Source organism: Pygocentrus nattereri, chromosome 25 (genome assembly GCF_015220715.1).
Source record: "Pygocentrus nattereri isolate fPygNat1 chromosome 25, fPygNat1.pri, whole genome shotgun sequence".
Classification (NCBI taxonomy): domain Eukaryota; kingdom Metazoa; phylum Chordata; class Actinopteri; order Characiformes; family Serrasalmidae; genus Pygocentrus; species Pygocentrus nattereri.
Window position 1 is genome coordinate 2,249,532 of NC_051235.1, and position 15,469 is coordinate 2,265,000.

Consider the following 15,469-nt stretch of genomic DNA (forward strand, 5'->3'; position numbering starts at 1 on the left):
TTTTTGGGCTGTCGGCACTGCTGCAGTGATGATTATGTATTTTTTTTCACCTGCATTTTCCTGCAGTTTTCATCCGGATTAAAACAGTAGGGTTAGCATTCTAGTAACCCCAAATGTAAAGTGCTTGGTGAAAGCAACAACATGTGCAGAGCTGATTGTGTTTTTTTTACAGTCTCAGCCAGCCAAGCAAGGCTGCTGCTGCTGTACTTGCAGGTTTCCGCAGTTGTGCAGATAAGAGAATTGGACCAGAGTGGCCAAGTGCACTCTCATCAGAATTAGCCTGCTAGCCCTCAGCACTAATCAGTGCAAGGCAGATAAGGGGCCTCAAATAAGCCTGGTCTAAAACCTGGGCTCCAAGGCTGTGCATCCAGAGACACACGGCACGATTTGCATGGAGCAAAACGTGCACACGGTTAATGTAATCAAGGATAATCACATTCAAATGCACCCACATCAGTCCTCTCCACAATCACATGCACACACAAACAGACAACACATCCTGAATATTTACAGCTTACCGTCATTAGCTCCTTCTGAAATGATTTTTTCTCCTTGATTTCCATGTTGTTGCAGTCCTCTTTGAGTTTCTCCAGCACGGAAGCCACTCTCTCTGGTTCACTATCCAACTCTGCCCTGCAGAAATAAGTCAAGGGCAGGTTTCCGTAACCCAGGGCATCAGCAAACGCCCTCCAGTTTCCCACATTCTCCATCAGTACAGTCCTCACGGAGGCATAAATGTATGTGAGAAACTTGCAGGGCTTTAGAATTTGTTCCAGCAGCATTGTGGTAGTGAGGTCTGGCCCGCAGAAGTATATAGGCTTGACCTTACCCAAGATCAGCACATTTTTCACATGCACAAGCCCAGTCTTTCCCTGATAGTATCCGATATACCACTCTTTGGTCCACAGTTGTCCTTTCAGTTTGATCTTCTCCTCGCTTAGCAAGGCAATAACGTCCCCCTTCTTATATTCCAGCAAGTACTGGTTCTTCGTTTGTCTGATGACTGTCTTGATCAATTTGCCGAATTTCAAGTTTGTGATGCAACGCTCCTGAAACTGCGGGTATTTGGTGGTTATGGCCAGAGGTGACAAAATTATTTTGCCTACTTCCTTCTTCTTCAAGAACCTCCGCTGGCCGTTGGCTCGCATCCCAGTCTTAGGAGGTGGCTGTGGTGTCTGAACGCAGAACTGGGCGAGGATGCAGTCCTGATCGTCCTTCACCTGTACCCGAAGGGTGAAGTCAGACAACTCCTCTGCGTTCCGAGACGTGATCATGTATATGAGCCGACTCACCTTTCCAAGTTTTATCTGGAATCCTCTTACTACCCTAGCCTGTTCGCTTGCCTTCACCTCATAATTAGACATGTTGGAGTACATGCCAATCAGTAGGTCCTGCGGCCTACCAAGGACAAACTGGTGCTTCCCCCAAAGCTGTAGTGCTACCGGCGGAGCAGACTGAGCCTGCTTGCCAACCTCACTGACAAGCAGAGTCTTTGGAGCGCAATCATGTCCAAAGATGGCCACTACAGTCTTAAAGGATGGATGAATGTGCTTGGGTCCATATAGGCCCAGAGTGACTTTCTTCACCACATGATCCCAAACTGTTGAATTAAACAAAATGTGGTTGGACTGGACGACAACAGCCACATACATGCAAGGTTCCAGACTGTCCAACTGGACCTGAACTGTGTCCCCATATATGTAAGCCTGTGGGACAGGGATGTATGGGCCCTCTTTGCAGTCACTCCTCACACATAGGACCTTTGCCATTTGTCTACTCTCTTTCTTTACTTCTACAGACACTTTCATCTCCAAGGTTATGAACGATTTTATCTCCATGTTGCTCAATTTGATCTCGACTACTGGGCTGACCGTGGTACATCTATCGTTGTTCAGTTCCAGTGGTGGATCCAGTAAAGCCTTCATAGATATCTGCTGGGTATCACCCACTGCGACATGACCCTCAGGTACGTGAATACTGATACTAGTGTCTGGCAGTTGGACTGCCCCTCCACAGCTGTCCAACTTGCAGACAATGTTGGTCTCCACCGGTTGTGTTTGGCCCCATCCTGGATTTTGCCCCAAGGAGTCAAGGTCATGACATGACCGGGCCAACTTCCGGTGGTTTAGCCAGGCTGTCCTGAAGTCCTCTCTGCTCTGAAACTGCTCTGGAGAAGGTGCCTTAAGCCCTGTGAAGAAACCTGATGAAGGCATTGGAGGACTGGACTGAGACTGTAGGATCGACAACTCTGACAAGCTGTAGGATCTTTTGCTCCGGAAAAAAGGGTTGTCCTTGCGGATCGTCTGCAAGGGTTCAACATTTGGGCTGGTGGGCATGCCATCAAAAATACTGTTACTGTATAAATTTGTGGTGCCGTTGCTGGTGGTAATGGAGATGGGAACAGATGGAGTAAGAGAATCAAAGAGAAGGAGATCAATGCTGTTGTTCTGGTTGGCCTTCTCATTGCTGTTCTGGTCAAGAGTGCCCTGCACTGAGCCATTCAGGAATGGATTTGTTGAAGAATGCACGGAAAAGGGGTTGTTGTTGTTATTGTAAGGCAAAGAGGGCTTCAGGGTCACTCCAGTCCACTCCCCTAAAAGGTCCAACTCCTTCACCCCTTCATCTGAGCAGTCCCCAAGATTGTCAATCATCCCACTGTCACTGAGATACGAGTTCCTATAGTTGACTGGCTGGACATATGCAGAGGGAATGTATCCCATTTCTGTATTGTTGTGGGCATACCACCACTCCCCTCCTGACGTGTCCAGCACATAGAGGTGGTCACCTTTGGAGAACTTCAGTGTGGTAAAGCTGGATGGGCAGTAATCCTTGATGGCCACTACTTCCTGTGCAGTCCCAAAGGAGGCAGAGCTGTCCAATCGCAAGGCACTGGGAGAAGGCACTGTAAAAATAAAAGTGAGAAATGTATTAAAACGACATATTTACTACAACTATTACCATTTTATTGCATGTCCTGTAAGTGTTATATTATATAAACTGACCTTTGACATCTGTAAGACTGGCCTCAGACACGCCCTCACTGAGGTCAATCAACGTGCCCTCTGACTTACAGCGTGGAAGGGCATTGTTGTTGTTGGTCACTCGTATCCGATGGGCAGCCATGTTGTTGCTTGCCTTGCTGACACTACTCGTCCATTGCTCCAGTCATTGGCAGCTATCCATCTCAGGCTGCACAAACAGAAGCACAGGGAAAACCCTGATTAGCCTTGTTTTATAGGACACAGGTCCGACTGCGTCCCTGGAGAGAAGCCATGATCAGATTAGACAGTCATTAAGATGAAAACACTTTGGAAAGATTGCAAAGGGAGATTAGTGGAATTAGTGCAATATTGCTTTAATGAAAACCAGGGACAACATAAAAAAATTAAACAACAGGCCGTGCATTCTTTTTGTCCTTTTTCAAGAACAGACAGACACATGAAAAAGCCTGCAACTTTTCCATTATTTCAGCACTGATGTCGAAAATGTTGAGTCTCCTGTCAACATGAGAAAGTGGTTTATGCAGCCTATCCAACTGAAGGAGCTCTGTTTTCCATGGATTAAATTCAAAGCCACTGTCACCGGCTTGCAAATCCTGCCTGAAACATCTGTCCCCTTTTATAAATTTCACCAGGGACATGAGCAGAGTGCTGAAACAAGGTTTGCTGGAGCATCCGTGGCCAGAGGCAGGAAGGAATGAGCTGGCAAATCCTCATGACCTACGCTCGACAACAAGCATCTGTGTTTTTCTTAAACAGCCCCATGGGAGCAGTACATCACTCCTCCATTAACCTTGCCGAAATTTCACACATAATGATGATCCCGTCATTAAATGCGATGGCATGCACAGTAAACATTTCCCCTGCGTTACCTTTCATTTAGACTGAAACTGTCAATTAACACGTTCCACACGACTGGTTATACTTGTTACTGTGCACAGAGCTTTTATAACAGTCAGTGGTGTGAGACCATCAGCAGATGGATCCAAGCTGTTGGCTGGTGAATGTGCTTAATTTGATCTGTCATTGCTAACAGCACACAAACATGACGAAAAAGTGAAATATCAGTGTTGTCATTTCAACCGGACAGTATTTTTACACCAGTGGCCACCCTGTACAGACATACTGAACTATCCATTAGAGCAGCAAATGAAGTGTGCCGTATTATAGATGAATGTTGCTTGAGGGTAAAATATCAGTAGGCATGAAGGTGGGTAAAACTATCTAGACACTTGAGCTCGACCCTGAGCATGCTCAGCATTATATCATCACATCATGTAAAAGGCACAGTTCTTATAATCTTCCATCAAAATGTAATGACTTTACCAGCATGTTGGGGGAAAAAAAAAGATCAATAATATCTTTACCGTCGTTCTTCGCCACCCCCTTTTATCATTTAGAGAAAATGAACAGCCACCTGATGCTGTGTTTCACTGACAAATAGGTCACGATATGGAAGGGGAATGCATTGATTTCTCATGCAAGATGACTTTAAGGACTTCATAAAACATACAACACTTACGTAACTTCAGGTACATACACATCCAGCAGTTGCTGATCTAAGCATTCATAAATGTCATAAATGTAGAAGTGATCAAAAGTAGGGCTGTGTATTGGCAAGAATCTGTAATGCAATATCCATTATGATGAAGGGGTTACGATTATCTCTATTGGGATATATTGCGATACTGTAAGCAAGGCGATATACTGTGATTGTGACTCTTCGTACTAAAGATATGGAAGTTCTTACAGGACACCATGGAATGGGGAATCAAACTGCCCCAGTCAATTACATGCCAACACACACAGAGTGCAACTGGAAATACTGCAATGGAATACAGTACAATTACACTCACTGAGCACTTTATTAGGAACACTCCCTTGTTTCTACACTGACTGTCCACACTAACACACCACCACCACGTCAGTGTTACTGCAGTGCTGAGAATGATCCACCACCTAAATAGTACCTGCTCTGTGAGGGTCCATGGGGGTCCTGACCACTGAAGAACAGGGTAACAGAGTATCAGAGAAACAGATGGACTACAGTCTGTAACTGTGGAACTACAGAGTGAGACTATATGGTCAATGGAGCTGATATGTTCCTGGTTCAGTGATGTCTTAACAGACATTTATGCTTATGTGGTTTCAGACTCACTGTGACACACTGTCATCTGTAAACATGGATTAAGTACATTAGCATACATACTTAAAAAAAGATGGTTCTTTAGTAAAGAAAACAGTTCTATATAGAATCAAGAACACTCAAAGAACCCTTTGCATGATTAAAAGGTTCTTTGCATGGTGAAACGGTTCTTTAGACAAATAAAGAATGTGCTGTAGGTGGTTCTATATAAGTCCTTTTGAAAAGGATTCTTGTGGCATGCACCCGTCCACTGGGAGCCAATGAGGCTGGGCCTGAACTCTGAGCCTTGATGAAATCCGTGAGGCACATATCCTGAGCCCCGCCTCCTGGGCACCGCCTCCAGTTCTGCTGTGAGGCCACTTAATGTGGCTCGCTTTTGATCCATGTGGACAAGCTGTGCAGCGAGGGCGGTGAAGAGGAGGCAGGGCTCAAATTTGCAGGGTTTCGTCTGGACTTGGAGTTCGGTGCCGCCTTCCTGCCGGCTCCCGTGGCCATCATCAGGGCCCAGGGGACGGGCACATGCCACAGTTCTATATAGCACCCAAAAGGGTTTTTCTGCTGTTGCAAGCTTGACATCGTTACATAACCCTTTTTGGTGCTATATAGGACCTTTTCTCCATCGGTGTGAAGAACACTTTCACCTTCATGCACAGGGGTCTTTGACTGTATATAGACTTATTTCCTACTGAAAGACCCTTGAAGAAGCATCAATTTTAAATGTCTAGTTAAACACAGTAGTAGCATCCATATCGGAGCCTTCCATTTGTATGGACAGATGCAAACACTGGACACCAAACATGTCTCAGATGACTGACTCCATGTGTGGTAAGAGGGGGAAACTGTAAATGTGATTTTTTGCTAAGCTGTCGCTTCAAGGTAAGCAGCTGTTTGGCTCGGAGGACAACAACAACAACAACAACACGTGGTTTACATGCTTATCACTTCAACTTCTGGCTGAGGAGATCAGTGATATTAATCTGGTCCTGACGTGACAGACATGCAAAACACCAGCGCGATGTAACACAAGCCATAATTAGTCAGGCTGAACCACCGGCCCCTCATCCAAGGTCACGACAACGCCGGAGTATTCTCAGCCACCTATGTGGCAATAACTTTGGTTTCTCAGCATAATTAGCACTGCTAAATTAAGGAGATTTAATGGTTAGACACTTCCTCCAGACTCGTTTTGGCGTCAAACTGCTTGTTGGACTAAATTAGGCCCTGTTACAATGGCAGGTAATGTTATTATATTAATGGAGTTAGCCCTGCCTATAATTAATAACTTTTATTTTCACATTATAAATATGAATATTAGTTTTATGGCTGGCCGTGATGAGAAACTCTTACAGCAGTGTGAGGAAGGTTTTTTCGGTGGAGTATTCTTTCATCTTTTTTTTTTCTTCACCCAGGATGTGTAGGTGGATTAGCGAAGCCTTCAAAGGCAGCACTCACATCAGGCATGTTTTTTTTTTTTCTTTAAATCCTCAGCAAAAGAAACTCTCGCACAGGTACAACTTTTGAGTGTCCATTACATGAGCCATCTACCTTTAATGTTTGTCATGAAGTGGGTCAAAAAACACCACGTGTCTTTTATAGATTCCCCTCAGACCAACCCAAAAAGTGCTCTCCTGCTTTCATGCGTGATTCATAATTCAAACCTCCAGGAGCTGCAAGTTCACGGAAAAGCTTCTTTTTCCAGGCTGAAGTGAAGCAAAAACAAGGGCCCTGGCGCATCCCTCACGCTATCAACACAGAAAAACCATTCTCGACACTTCCATTAGCCGCGGAGTTTTCCGCTTTGAGTCCATTAGGTGTGTTTTGCCGCTTACGCCGCCAACACTGGCCGCAGGCTTCGCCCGCGTTACCCCCTGTGCAGAAGGAGAATCAGTATTAGACATTATGGACATGCTGCGGTAACAAATCGATGCAGTTACAGCATCTCGCTGTGCTTGGAGTGAGTTTCTGCAGTTGTAGCAGGGGCTGAGAGAGGTTTAGCATGAGAGCCATTCATAGCCACCAGCTAAAATCAGGTTCTTTGAGTGGAACGTCCCCCTGAGGATTAACAAAGAGGAACACCTGGGCATGTCAAGATTTTCCAGTCACTGCTTTGGATATAAGGTAGTATAAATTCATCACTATGCTCCACACAACTTGTGCCCCTCTTTGTCATTCTGGAAGCAGCTCAATATTCCCAGCGTCCGATGAACTTCTCAAAATTAAAAGATGCTAACATGAAAACGAGAGTGGTTCCCAACCCCGGCCCTGGAGGACCCCAGCGCCCTGCACTTTGCTGTGTTTTCCTGCCAAAACACACCTCAGGAAGGGTTCGTTAACTAGTGGATTAGCTGGATCAGGAGTGTTGGGAGAGGGGCAAACAGTGCAGGGCAGGAGGTCCTGCAGGCCCAGGGTTGGGAACCACTACAACATCTGTCCTCTGCTTCCATAATGTTTTAAGCCCTTGTCAACAGTAACATCTACTCCTTGTTGTTCCTTGTATGACGTTTGATGACCCTATGATGTTAACCAGGCCTTTGGGATCACTTTCATAGATTCCCTTATTGTATAATACTGAGACAGAGCTGCACATACGATACCAGGAACCTAGAACCCTGGGACAATATGACCCTGGAAACATAGAACCCTGGGACAATATGACTCTTAAGATAGGTCTCAGGCAGTCTAGAACCCAGGGAACATAAAACTCTGGGAAAGTAAAGCCCAAGGAATATAGAACCCTGTAAACAAAAGGCAAATGGTGCATAAGACCTTTGGAACACAGGGCATAGTTAAACATAGAACCCTGTAAACATAGGGTCCTAGGTTGAGGTAAACACAGAACCCTGGGAACCTAGAACCCTGCGAGCACAGGGCTCACTGAACCTAAAACTCTGTGAAAACAGGTTCCAGTAAACTTACCCAGGGGAACATAAGGCCCAGGGTATGTAAGACCCTTGGAACAAAGGGCACAGGTAAACTTAGAACCTTGTAAAGATAAGATGAGTGAACCTAGAACCCTGTGAACAGAGGGTCCTGGGAATCTAGAACCCTGCCAACAAAGGGCCCTGGTCATTTTAATTTGAAATAGCAGGACAGATTATTAAATCAGACTCGAGACTCGCTGATGCTGAAACGTTAAAAACTGCTAGAATCAATTATAAAAGCGACAGTAACCTCCGCCGTTCCACCGAGCGCAACCCGACAGCTGATGACGGGCGTGTCTAAGAGAAAACGCACCAAATGTGTTTTAAGTGCTGCTCTGGGGACCTGGAATCCTCCGGAATGAATTATTAGCTCCGCTGAAGCCTCACATGGCAAAATACGCTCTTCCAGTCCTGCCGCTGACTTCAAACAGATAAAGCTGCTATCACTGAGTCTCAGCTGCATTAATTAGCGCTTTTTTGATTTGCGCTTCACACATCAGTATCAAACAGCCTTTAAGCTCCACCACCAGCACAGCTTAGAGTGAAAACAGTGTTAGCGGAGCGGCGGGAACTGACAAGCCAACTGCTGACGTAATAAAAAGGTGAAATTACTCACGAGCCGAGATGTCAGCCACGATAATAGAAGTGATCTGGTATATTATTGGAAGCAATAAAATCTGATATCACCTTTGTTTGAAACCAGGACATTTTGTGCTCTGACAGGCCGGCTAAACGAGCTGGACTCGCTTGATTTGCACTGGTGTCTCAGCTCTCTGTAAATATCACAGCCCTGTTTTGTTTTGGAGGCTAAGTCATTTCTCCCTCCATTGCCCTCCGTTTCAGCCCCGCGCCCCAGTGGCGCACTAAAACAAAAGCGGGTGAAGGGTGGGCCATATGGGAAACTGATCCGATGCTAATTTCAAGGGAGTCAATTAGCTGAACAGTTGGACACTGAGACAGTCCAGCTCGCTCAAAGGATGGCATCAATGAGCCTGAAGGAACATGCAACTTTGGTGAATTTCAGCAAGAAATAATAATATACCAGTCTGAATTAGGATGCTAAACTCCAGAAACCTTGCCGGAAGGCCTTTGATGGCCTTTTTTCAAGAGCCGAGTCCAGAGCTGTGTATCAAAATCCAGGACAGTTATGGTGCCAACAGGACCACTTCACCGTTAAACAGTTAGTATCAGCCTCTGTGACCCAATAAGCATGCTTGTTCCCAAATCGAGACTGCTGATTCGCTGTCTATGTGCATGTTGGTAATGTCAGAACATCTGTAATCTGTTGTGGTCAGTAAATAAACCACTTGTAGTGGTCATTTCTAGCATAAGCGACCCCTACTTCTGCTTTGCAACTTAAAATAACGTATCGGAAAAAGTATTAACGTACTCAATCTACTTAAGAGAAAGCGCAGTCTCTCAGTCTCTGGTATAACTGGTAGGAGCCGAGCGGAGCCGATGCCAAAGGTCACATGGAAAAACTGATAAACACATGCGCTAACGTTAGCTTCTGGATTAGCGTATCCTCGCTTTGCCTATGAGCGACTAGAATCTTCTCGAAAAGGTTATGAATAGAACCATTTAAAACACATTCTCCATCAATCTGAAAAACACTTTTAGGATGCAAAGATCATGCAAAAGGTTCTTTGAGAGTTCATGGTTCTATATAGAACCATTTTCTGCACCATAGAACCCTTGAAGAACCACATACACACACACACACACACACACACACACATCTTTTAAGCCACTTCTCCTTCTGAGTCACAGGGGGTGTTGGAGCCTATCCCAGCGGTCATTGGGCAAAAGGCAGGATGCACCCTGGACAGGTCACCAGTCCATTGCAGGGCAGATAGACAGATTCACTCACACCTAGGGGCGATTTACCATGTCTAAATGGGAGGAAACTGGAGAACCTGGAGGAAACCCACACAGACACGGGGAGAACATGCAAACTCCACTCAGAAAGGACCCTGGTTACCCGGCCGGGGAATAGAACCCAGGCCCCCCTTGCTGTGAGTCGAAAGCGCTACCCACCCTTGAAGAAGAATCTTTTTTTAATGTGTATGTCACAGGGTTGCTATGATGACCAGGTACATTGAGGGGGCGCTATATTTGAAGTGGAAAATGAAGTAGCTGGTACCAAACGTGGGTACAGTCTAGTCGAGTCGAGTCAAGGGACGGCATTTTCCCCCTCTAACATGTTCATCAACTCACTTTAATTAAAAAATTCTGACAGAGACGGCGACTTTCAAAACCCTCAAAACAACTACCGAGGCCCACGGTGTCCACGGAGGAGGTCCGTCAAAAGTGACCGGATCAGCTGCTGACTCTGCTATGGGTCACTACAAGGAATTGTGCTTTGGTGTATCGGACAAAAATGTTCCAGAAATCTGCAATCAGTTTCAGGAAAACGACGTGGAAAGCCTAACTGCACTGCACAAGATTCCTAGCTCTAAAACACTCTCTGAAGGCGGACCAGGCGGAGAGCTGTCCCTCTTCAACATTATGAAGAAATCAATTAGCACTTTTTGTGGGCAGAGGCCTAATAAACATCGGTAACCTCTGCCAGTTGCTCCTGACGGCACTAATGAGCAGCACATCATTCGAAAGGAACTTTTCTTGCTTGCGTTGACTGAAACTTACACGGGAAACACTCTGAGTCAGGAGAGACAGTCTGACATTGGAGTCCACCTTGTAGATGAAAAGTCAGAGACGACAGCTCATCTGCTGCTGCAGTTTGTGTTGGTCATCCTCTAGTCCTTCATCAGTGGTCACAGGATGCTGCCCACAGGACGGTTGGTTCTCAGTCCAGCAGCGAGACTGAGGTGTCTAAAATCTCCAGCAGCACTGCTGTGTCTGATCCACTCAGACCAGCACAACACACACTAACACACCACCACCACGTCAGTGTTACTGCAGTGCTGAGAATGATCCACCACCCAAACAGTACCTGCTCTGTGAGGGTCCGTGGGGGTCCTGACCACTGAAGAACAGGGTAACAGAGTATCAGAGAAACAGATGGACTACAGTCTGTAACTGTAGAACTACAGAGGGGAACTATACGGTCAGTTAGTTTAGATACAAGTACGTAATGAAGTGGCGGGCTGATGTAGATTTATGTACATGCAAAATTTAACCTGTGTGTGGGAAACACTGCAGCTGTCGTCAGTGTTGGACGGTGTTTAAAGGCACAAAGTTTAAAGCAAAGTCAATTAAACCGTATGAGACAAACACAAGGACAACTGCCAGAGTAAAACACACAGAGAGCAGAGTGAGGTGTGGATTAATGGCGGCTTAAGCAAATCCTCCTGTAAATGAACTGTGCTGTTCTGCAGTGGCTCCAACAGCGGCAGCAGTCATACCTGATCATTACGAACAGCCTCGCTCTCCCTCTCGGGCGCTGTATCAGGAATATTGTATTTTATTTCATCAGTTATAGGCTATTGCAGTGGAAGTTTGGCGGCACCCAAAAAGCCCAGTCACACTTGGGCCGTGTCCCAATTCAGGGGCTGCATCCTTCGGAGGCTGCCTTTGAAGGCCCGATTGCGTCACAGGCTGTCATCTTCAAAGGCTCCTTCATATGCAGCCGAGAAATGTGTCCTTCTTTTCCACGGCAACAAACGATCCACCCATTGGATCCTTCGCTAGCTGACAAGTCCCGAGGTTCACTACGTGCCGGCGAGGAATCGAGAACATGGCGTAGTCAGCAGAGGAGAGAACGGCGGCTGAGGGGACACTTTGAATATAAGTATTGGGTTTAAACTGAGGCGAATAGCGAATGATACAAATGTTTAAACAGCCAATGTGGTCTGAAGCAAAACCTCCCCAGAGGTGAAGCATCTTCAGCTCTAATAAGTGAAAATAATAATAAAAAAAATGTTAAAAAATCAAAAGTTTCTGGCTCCATCTTTAAAGAACTTTACAAGAACTTTGCAGGAGCAGCGTTAAGGGCAGGAAACCCGCTGTAGAGCAGACCGTCTCATTTCGGTGCTGCCTTTGCTGGTCTGACGGACAAGCCTTTGTAGACCATGTCCTTCGAAGGATGCAGCCCTGGAATTGGGATGCATTTGTACTCAGCCAGCGAGTTTTCATAAGTATTCCTCGACCAACTGTGCTACTGCTTTGGCTGCGTTTCGATCTCTTACGGAGCAACTTTTTGTAGCACTGAAATGTGAAAAACTCTAATTTGAACAAAGACAAACCTTTGATTACTTTTTCCACAGAGACTATAAATAAAAACACGAAAGAGAGATTTAATTATACTCGTAAAGTCGGGAGACTTATTACCATCTGTACTTTGTTTGTTGACGTGTTAAAGGGTTGACAACTGGTGTGGTTAGCATCAACATGACTGTGTGCAGATACAATTAGCCATGAAGCTAACTGTGCAGTTAGCAAGCTGGCTAAGTGCCGCTGCACAGTCACTTAGATATCCACCACACCAGCTATCTCTGAACCTTTTTGCTAAAGATTAGTGTGCAGCACTGTACGGTGTATCTAATTATCTGACATAATCATGTTCACTTGCATTTTTACTGCAGGCCAGATCACCAGCTTGCTAAATGCTGTGTTACCTTCTTGGCTAACTGCAGCTGCACACCAGTTATCTACCCTTTTGTGACAGGAGTTATTGGATATATCTTTTGAGTTTCCACAGTTTAAGGTAGGCACATCAGCCATTGCTCTGTAGACGTCTGTGAGCCAATAAGCCTGCTTCCTAAATCTAGACTGCTGATTGGCTGTCTACGTTTTATGTGTAAACTATTAATGCTAGCACATCTGTTGTGGTCAGTAAATAAACCCATTTTTAGCACCCCGTGCTCATTACATTACTACAGATATTGTGGTAAATACATGATATAACTTTAATGTTTTTACTGTTTGAGGTTGGCACATTAGCCAGCTCACTAACTGCTACGTTAGCTCCAAAGCTAACTACACAGCTCAACTCGTCGCTTTTATTTTGGAAAAGAAGCTAAGACAACTATTACAAACTACTGAGAAACAAATATATTTATATTAAAGTACAGGCTTAATATAAAATTATTTAGTTGAAAATGCTGTTGCTGACAATGTGCTGGACTGGTTGCGGCTGCATAACTTGCTTTATGGTGTCGCTGTTAATATTATTTACTAATTCACAAAGATTAACGAAAGAAAGAAATGAAGGAAAAACGAGTGAAGAGCCAACATCCAGTGGGCAGCCTGCTTTGTTGTCACCAGGCCAACAGTGGCCCTACAACCTCTTACTATCTGGGGAGTCATCTTCCTGACTTAGTCACCAAACATAGAAAATAATTATAGCACAGACACAAATATCTCCACAGCGATATAACTGGCATGTTATAGCTGGTTATGGCCGCATTACTTGCTTTATGATGTCGCTGTTAATATTATTAACTAATTTACAAAGATTTACGAAAGAAAGAAATGAAGGAAAAACGAGTGCATTTTTGATCAAAACTGGCGTTTTGCCTAAAAATCTAGCAAAATGCTGAGCCAACATCCAGTGGGCCGCCAACTTTGTTGTCACCGGGCCAACAGTGTCCCTACAACCTCTTACTATCTGGGGAGTCATCTTCCTGACTTACTGACTTAAAGAGTCACCAAACATAGAATATAATTATAGCACAGACACAAAAACAGCATTACACACATACACATATATTTAAACCCGCTGCTGACTCCACAGGGAGGAGGCAGCTGCTGAATTTGAACTTTAGAAAACAATAGAGCGCCTCAGACAGCAGCGCCTGAGTTTTCTGTGCCGTCTCGGGACTCGAGCGCTGCGTTTTCTCCTTTCTCCTCTCTCAGGAGAGCGACGAGGCTTAAAACAAGGAAAAACAGCCGTCATCGGTTTCTGAAGCAGCCAACGTGCAGCGTTCCCCTTCATAATTAATGCAGGCTAAGTCCACTACCGCACTAATCCCCCTTTCAATGCGAAAGGAGAAAGAAAGGCCTTCTGTGAAACTTTCCTCTCGCTACTGAGCGTGTGCAGCGAGGCTAGAGGCTAATGCTTCGTTAGCATGCAAAGCTGGAAAAGGGTCGCTACGCCGTGGAGAGAGAGAGAGACGCCGCAGTGCCAGTTTGGTTTAAATCAAATTACATTTTTAGAGAATTAAAAAATACTTTAAATATAAACAAGTTATGGAAGCAGGTTATGCTAAAAATAGGCTGGAGCTTTATTTGCTTGAGAAAAGCTCCAAACTTTGCCTAGTTAGCTGTAAATGAGTGTCAGCACTGTAGACGATCGTTATAAATACATTATATTTAGTTAATATTTATAAGTTTAAACTAATTATGGAACCCAATACTAAACTACATTGGAGAGCTTAGCAGTAGCTGGATCACGGTTGTTAAGTTAGTTAGCTGTAAATGATCGATATCAATCTAGATCCAGAAAAAACGTGATAATTAGTTAGTAATTAGTAAGCTAAACCAAAAATACTGTGTTCCAGTTTAATTCCATTTGTCTCTCAGACCCTTGAGGTTGGAGCTTTACCATTAGCCGGACAACAGTTGTTAACTTAGGCCAACTTAGTTGAGATGAGGTCAGCTCAACTCAGAATGATACAGTAACTGATTACATGGCTTTTCTTGAGTTCACTCAACTCGAGGACACAACTCAAATTTCTGAGTTGAGTCAAAAGTTCTCTTAATGCTTTTAGCTCTGCGTCTCAGTGACGTAAATAAGATGAACTTGCTTTTATACTCAACTTCCTCACCAGCCAAGACTCCCTCCATCACACCATCCTGCGAGACGCTGTGTACACACTTACGGATGGCTGTGGCATCGCTGGGGCTCAAACTCACAGCCTCCTGTTGGGCAGACGGCTCAGTCCACTGCCCCGCTCAGGAACACGTGAAGCAGCTGAGATTTGGTGTCTACAGATGTTTCAGACCCTGGAGAGAATATCTGGTGTTTTGACTTTGAGGCGAGGCGTCGTCTCATGTGGGGCAGCTGTGTAATAATTCATCCCAACATCAGGAGGCTGTGAGTCTGAATCCCGGCCACACCACAGCGGTCCATTATCCGGAAACCCCAGAGGAGAGTATCCCAGACGGGACTGTGTGACAGAAGGAGCGCCAGCTAGTGGGGAAACAGCAGCTTGGAGAGATTTTGACTTAACTAAGACCTTTGAGTTGTGTGAACTGTGGTGTCCTCAAGTCGACGCAACTCAGGAAAAGCCACGAAATCAGGAGATCATCTCAGGTTGAACTGGCCTCTCGTTTCTTACACTGTAGACAATGCAGACTCACAAAAACACTACGTCATTAATATTTTGAATAAAACACAGAACCCAGCGCTAAATTACATGTGCTTTGAGAGCCGAATGGCAGAAGCTTAGCGTTAGCGGGACAACAGCTGTTAAATTAGCCTAAATTAGCTACGGTCATTA

The 15,469-nt window shown here is 45.0% G+C and overlaps 1 protein-coding gene across 1 annotated transcript in view; it reads right to left on the reverse strand.

Annotated features, from left to right (window-relative positions):
* The window catches only part of sh3bp4a (SH3-domain binding protein 4a), a 55,900-nt gene that overhangs the window by 29,781 nt on the left and 10,650 nt on the right, over positions 1-15,469 (reverse strand). The window contains exons 2-3 of the mRNA XM_037534570.1: positions 3,003-3,189; positions 519-2,902 (exon numbers count right to left, since the gene is read on the reverse strand). Coding sequence (XP_037390467.1) covers positions 519-2,902; positions 3,003-3,123 — 2,505 coding nt within the window. The 5' untranslated portion in view covers positions 3,124-3,189. The remainder of the gene's footprint in view (positions 1-518; positions 2,903-3,002; positions 3,190-15,469) is intronic.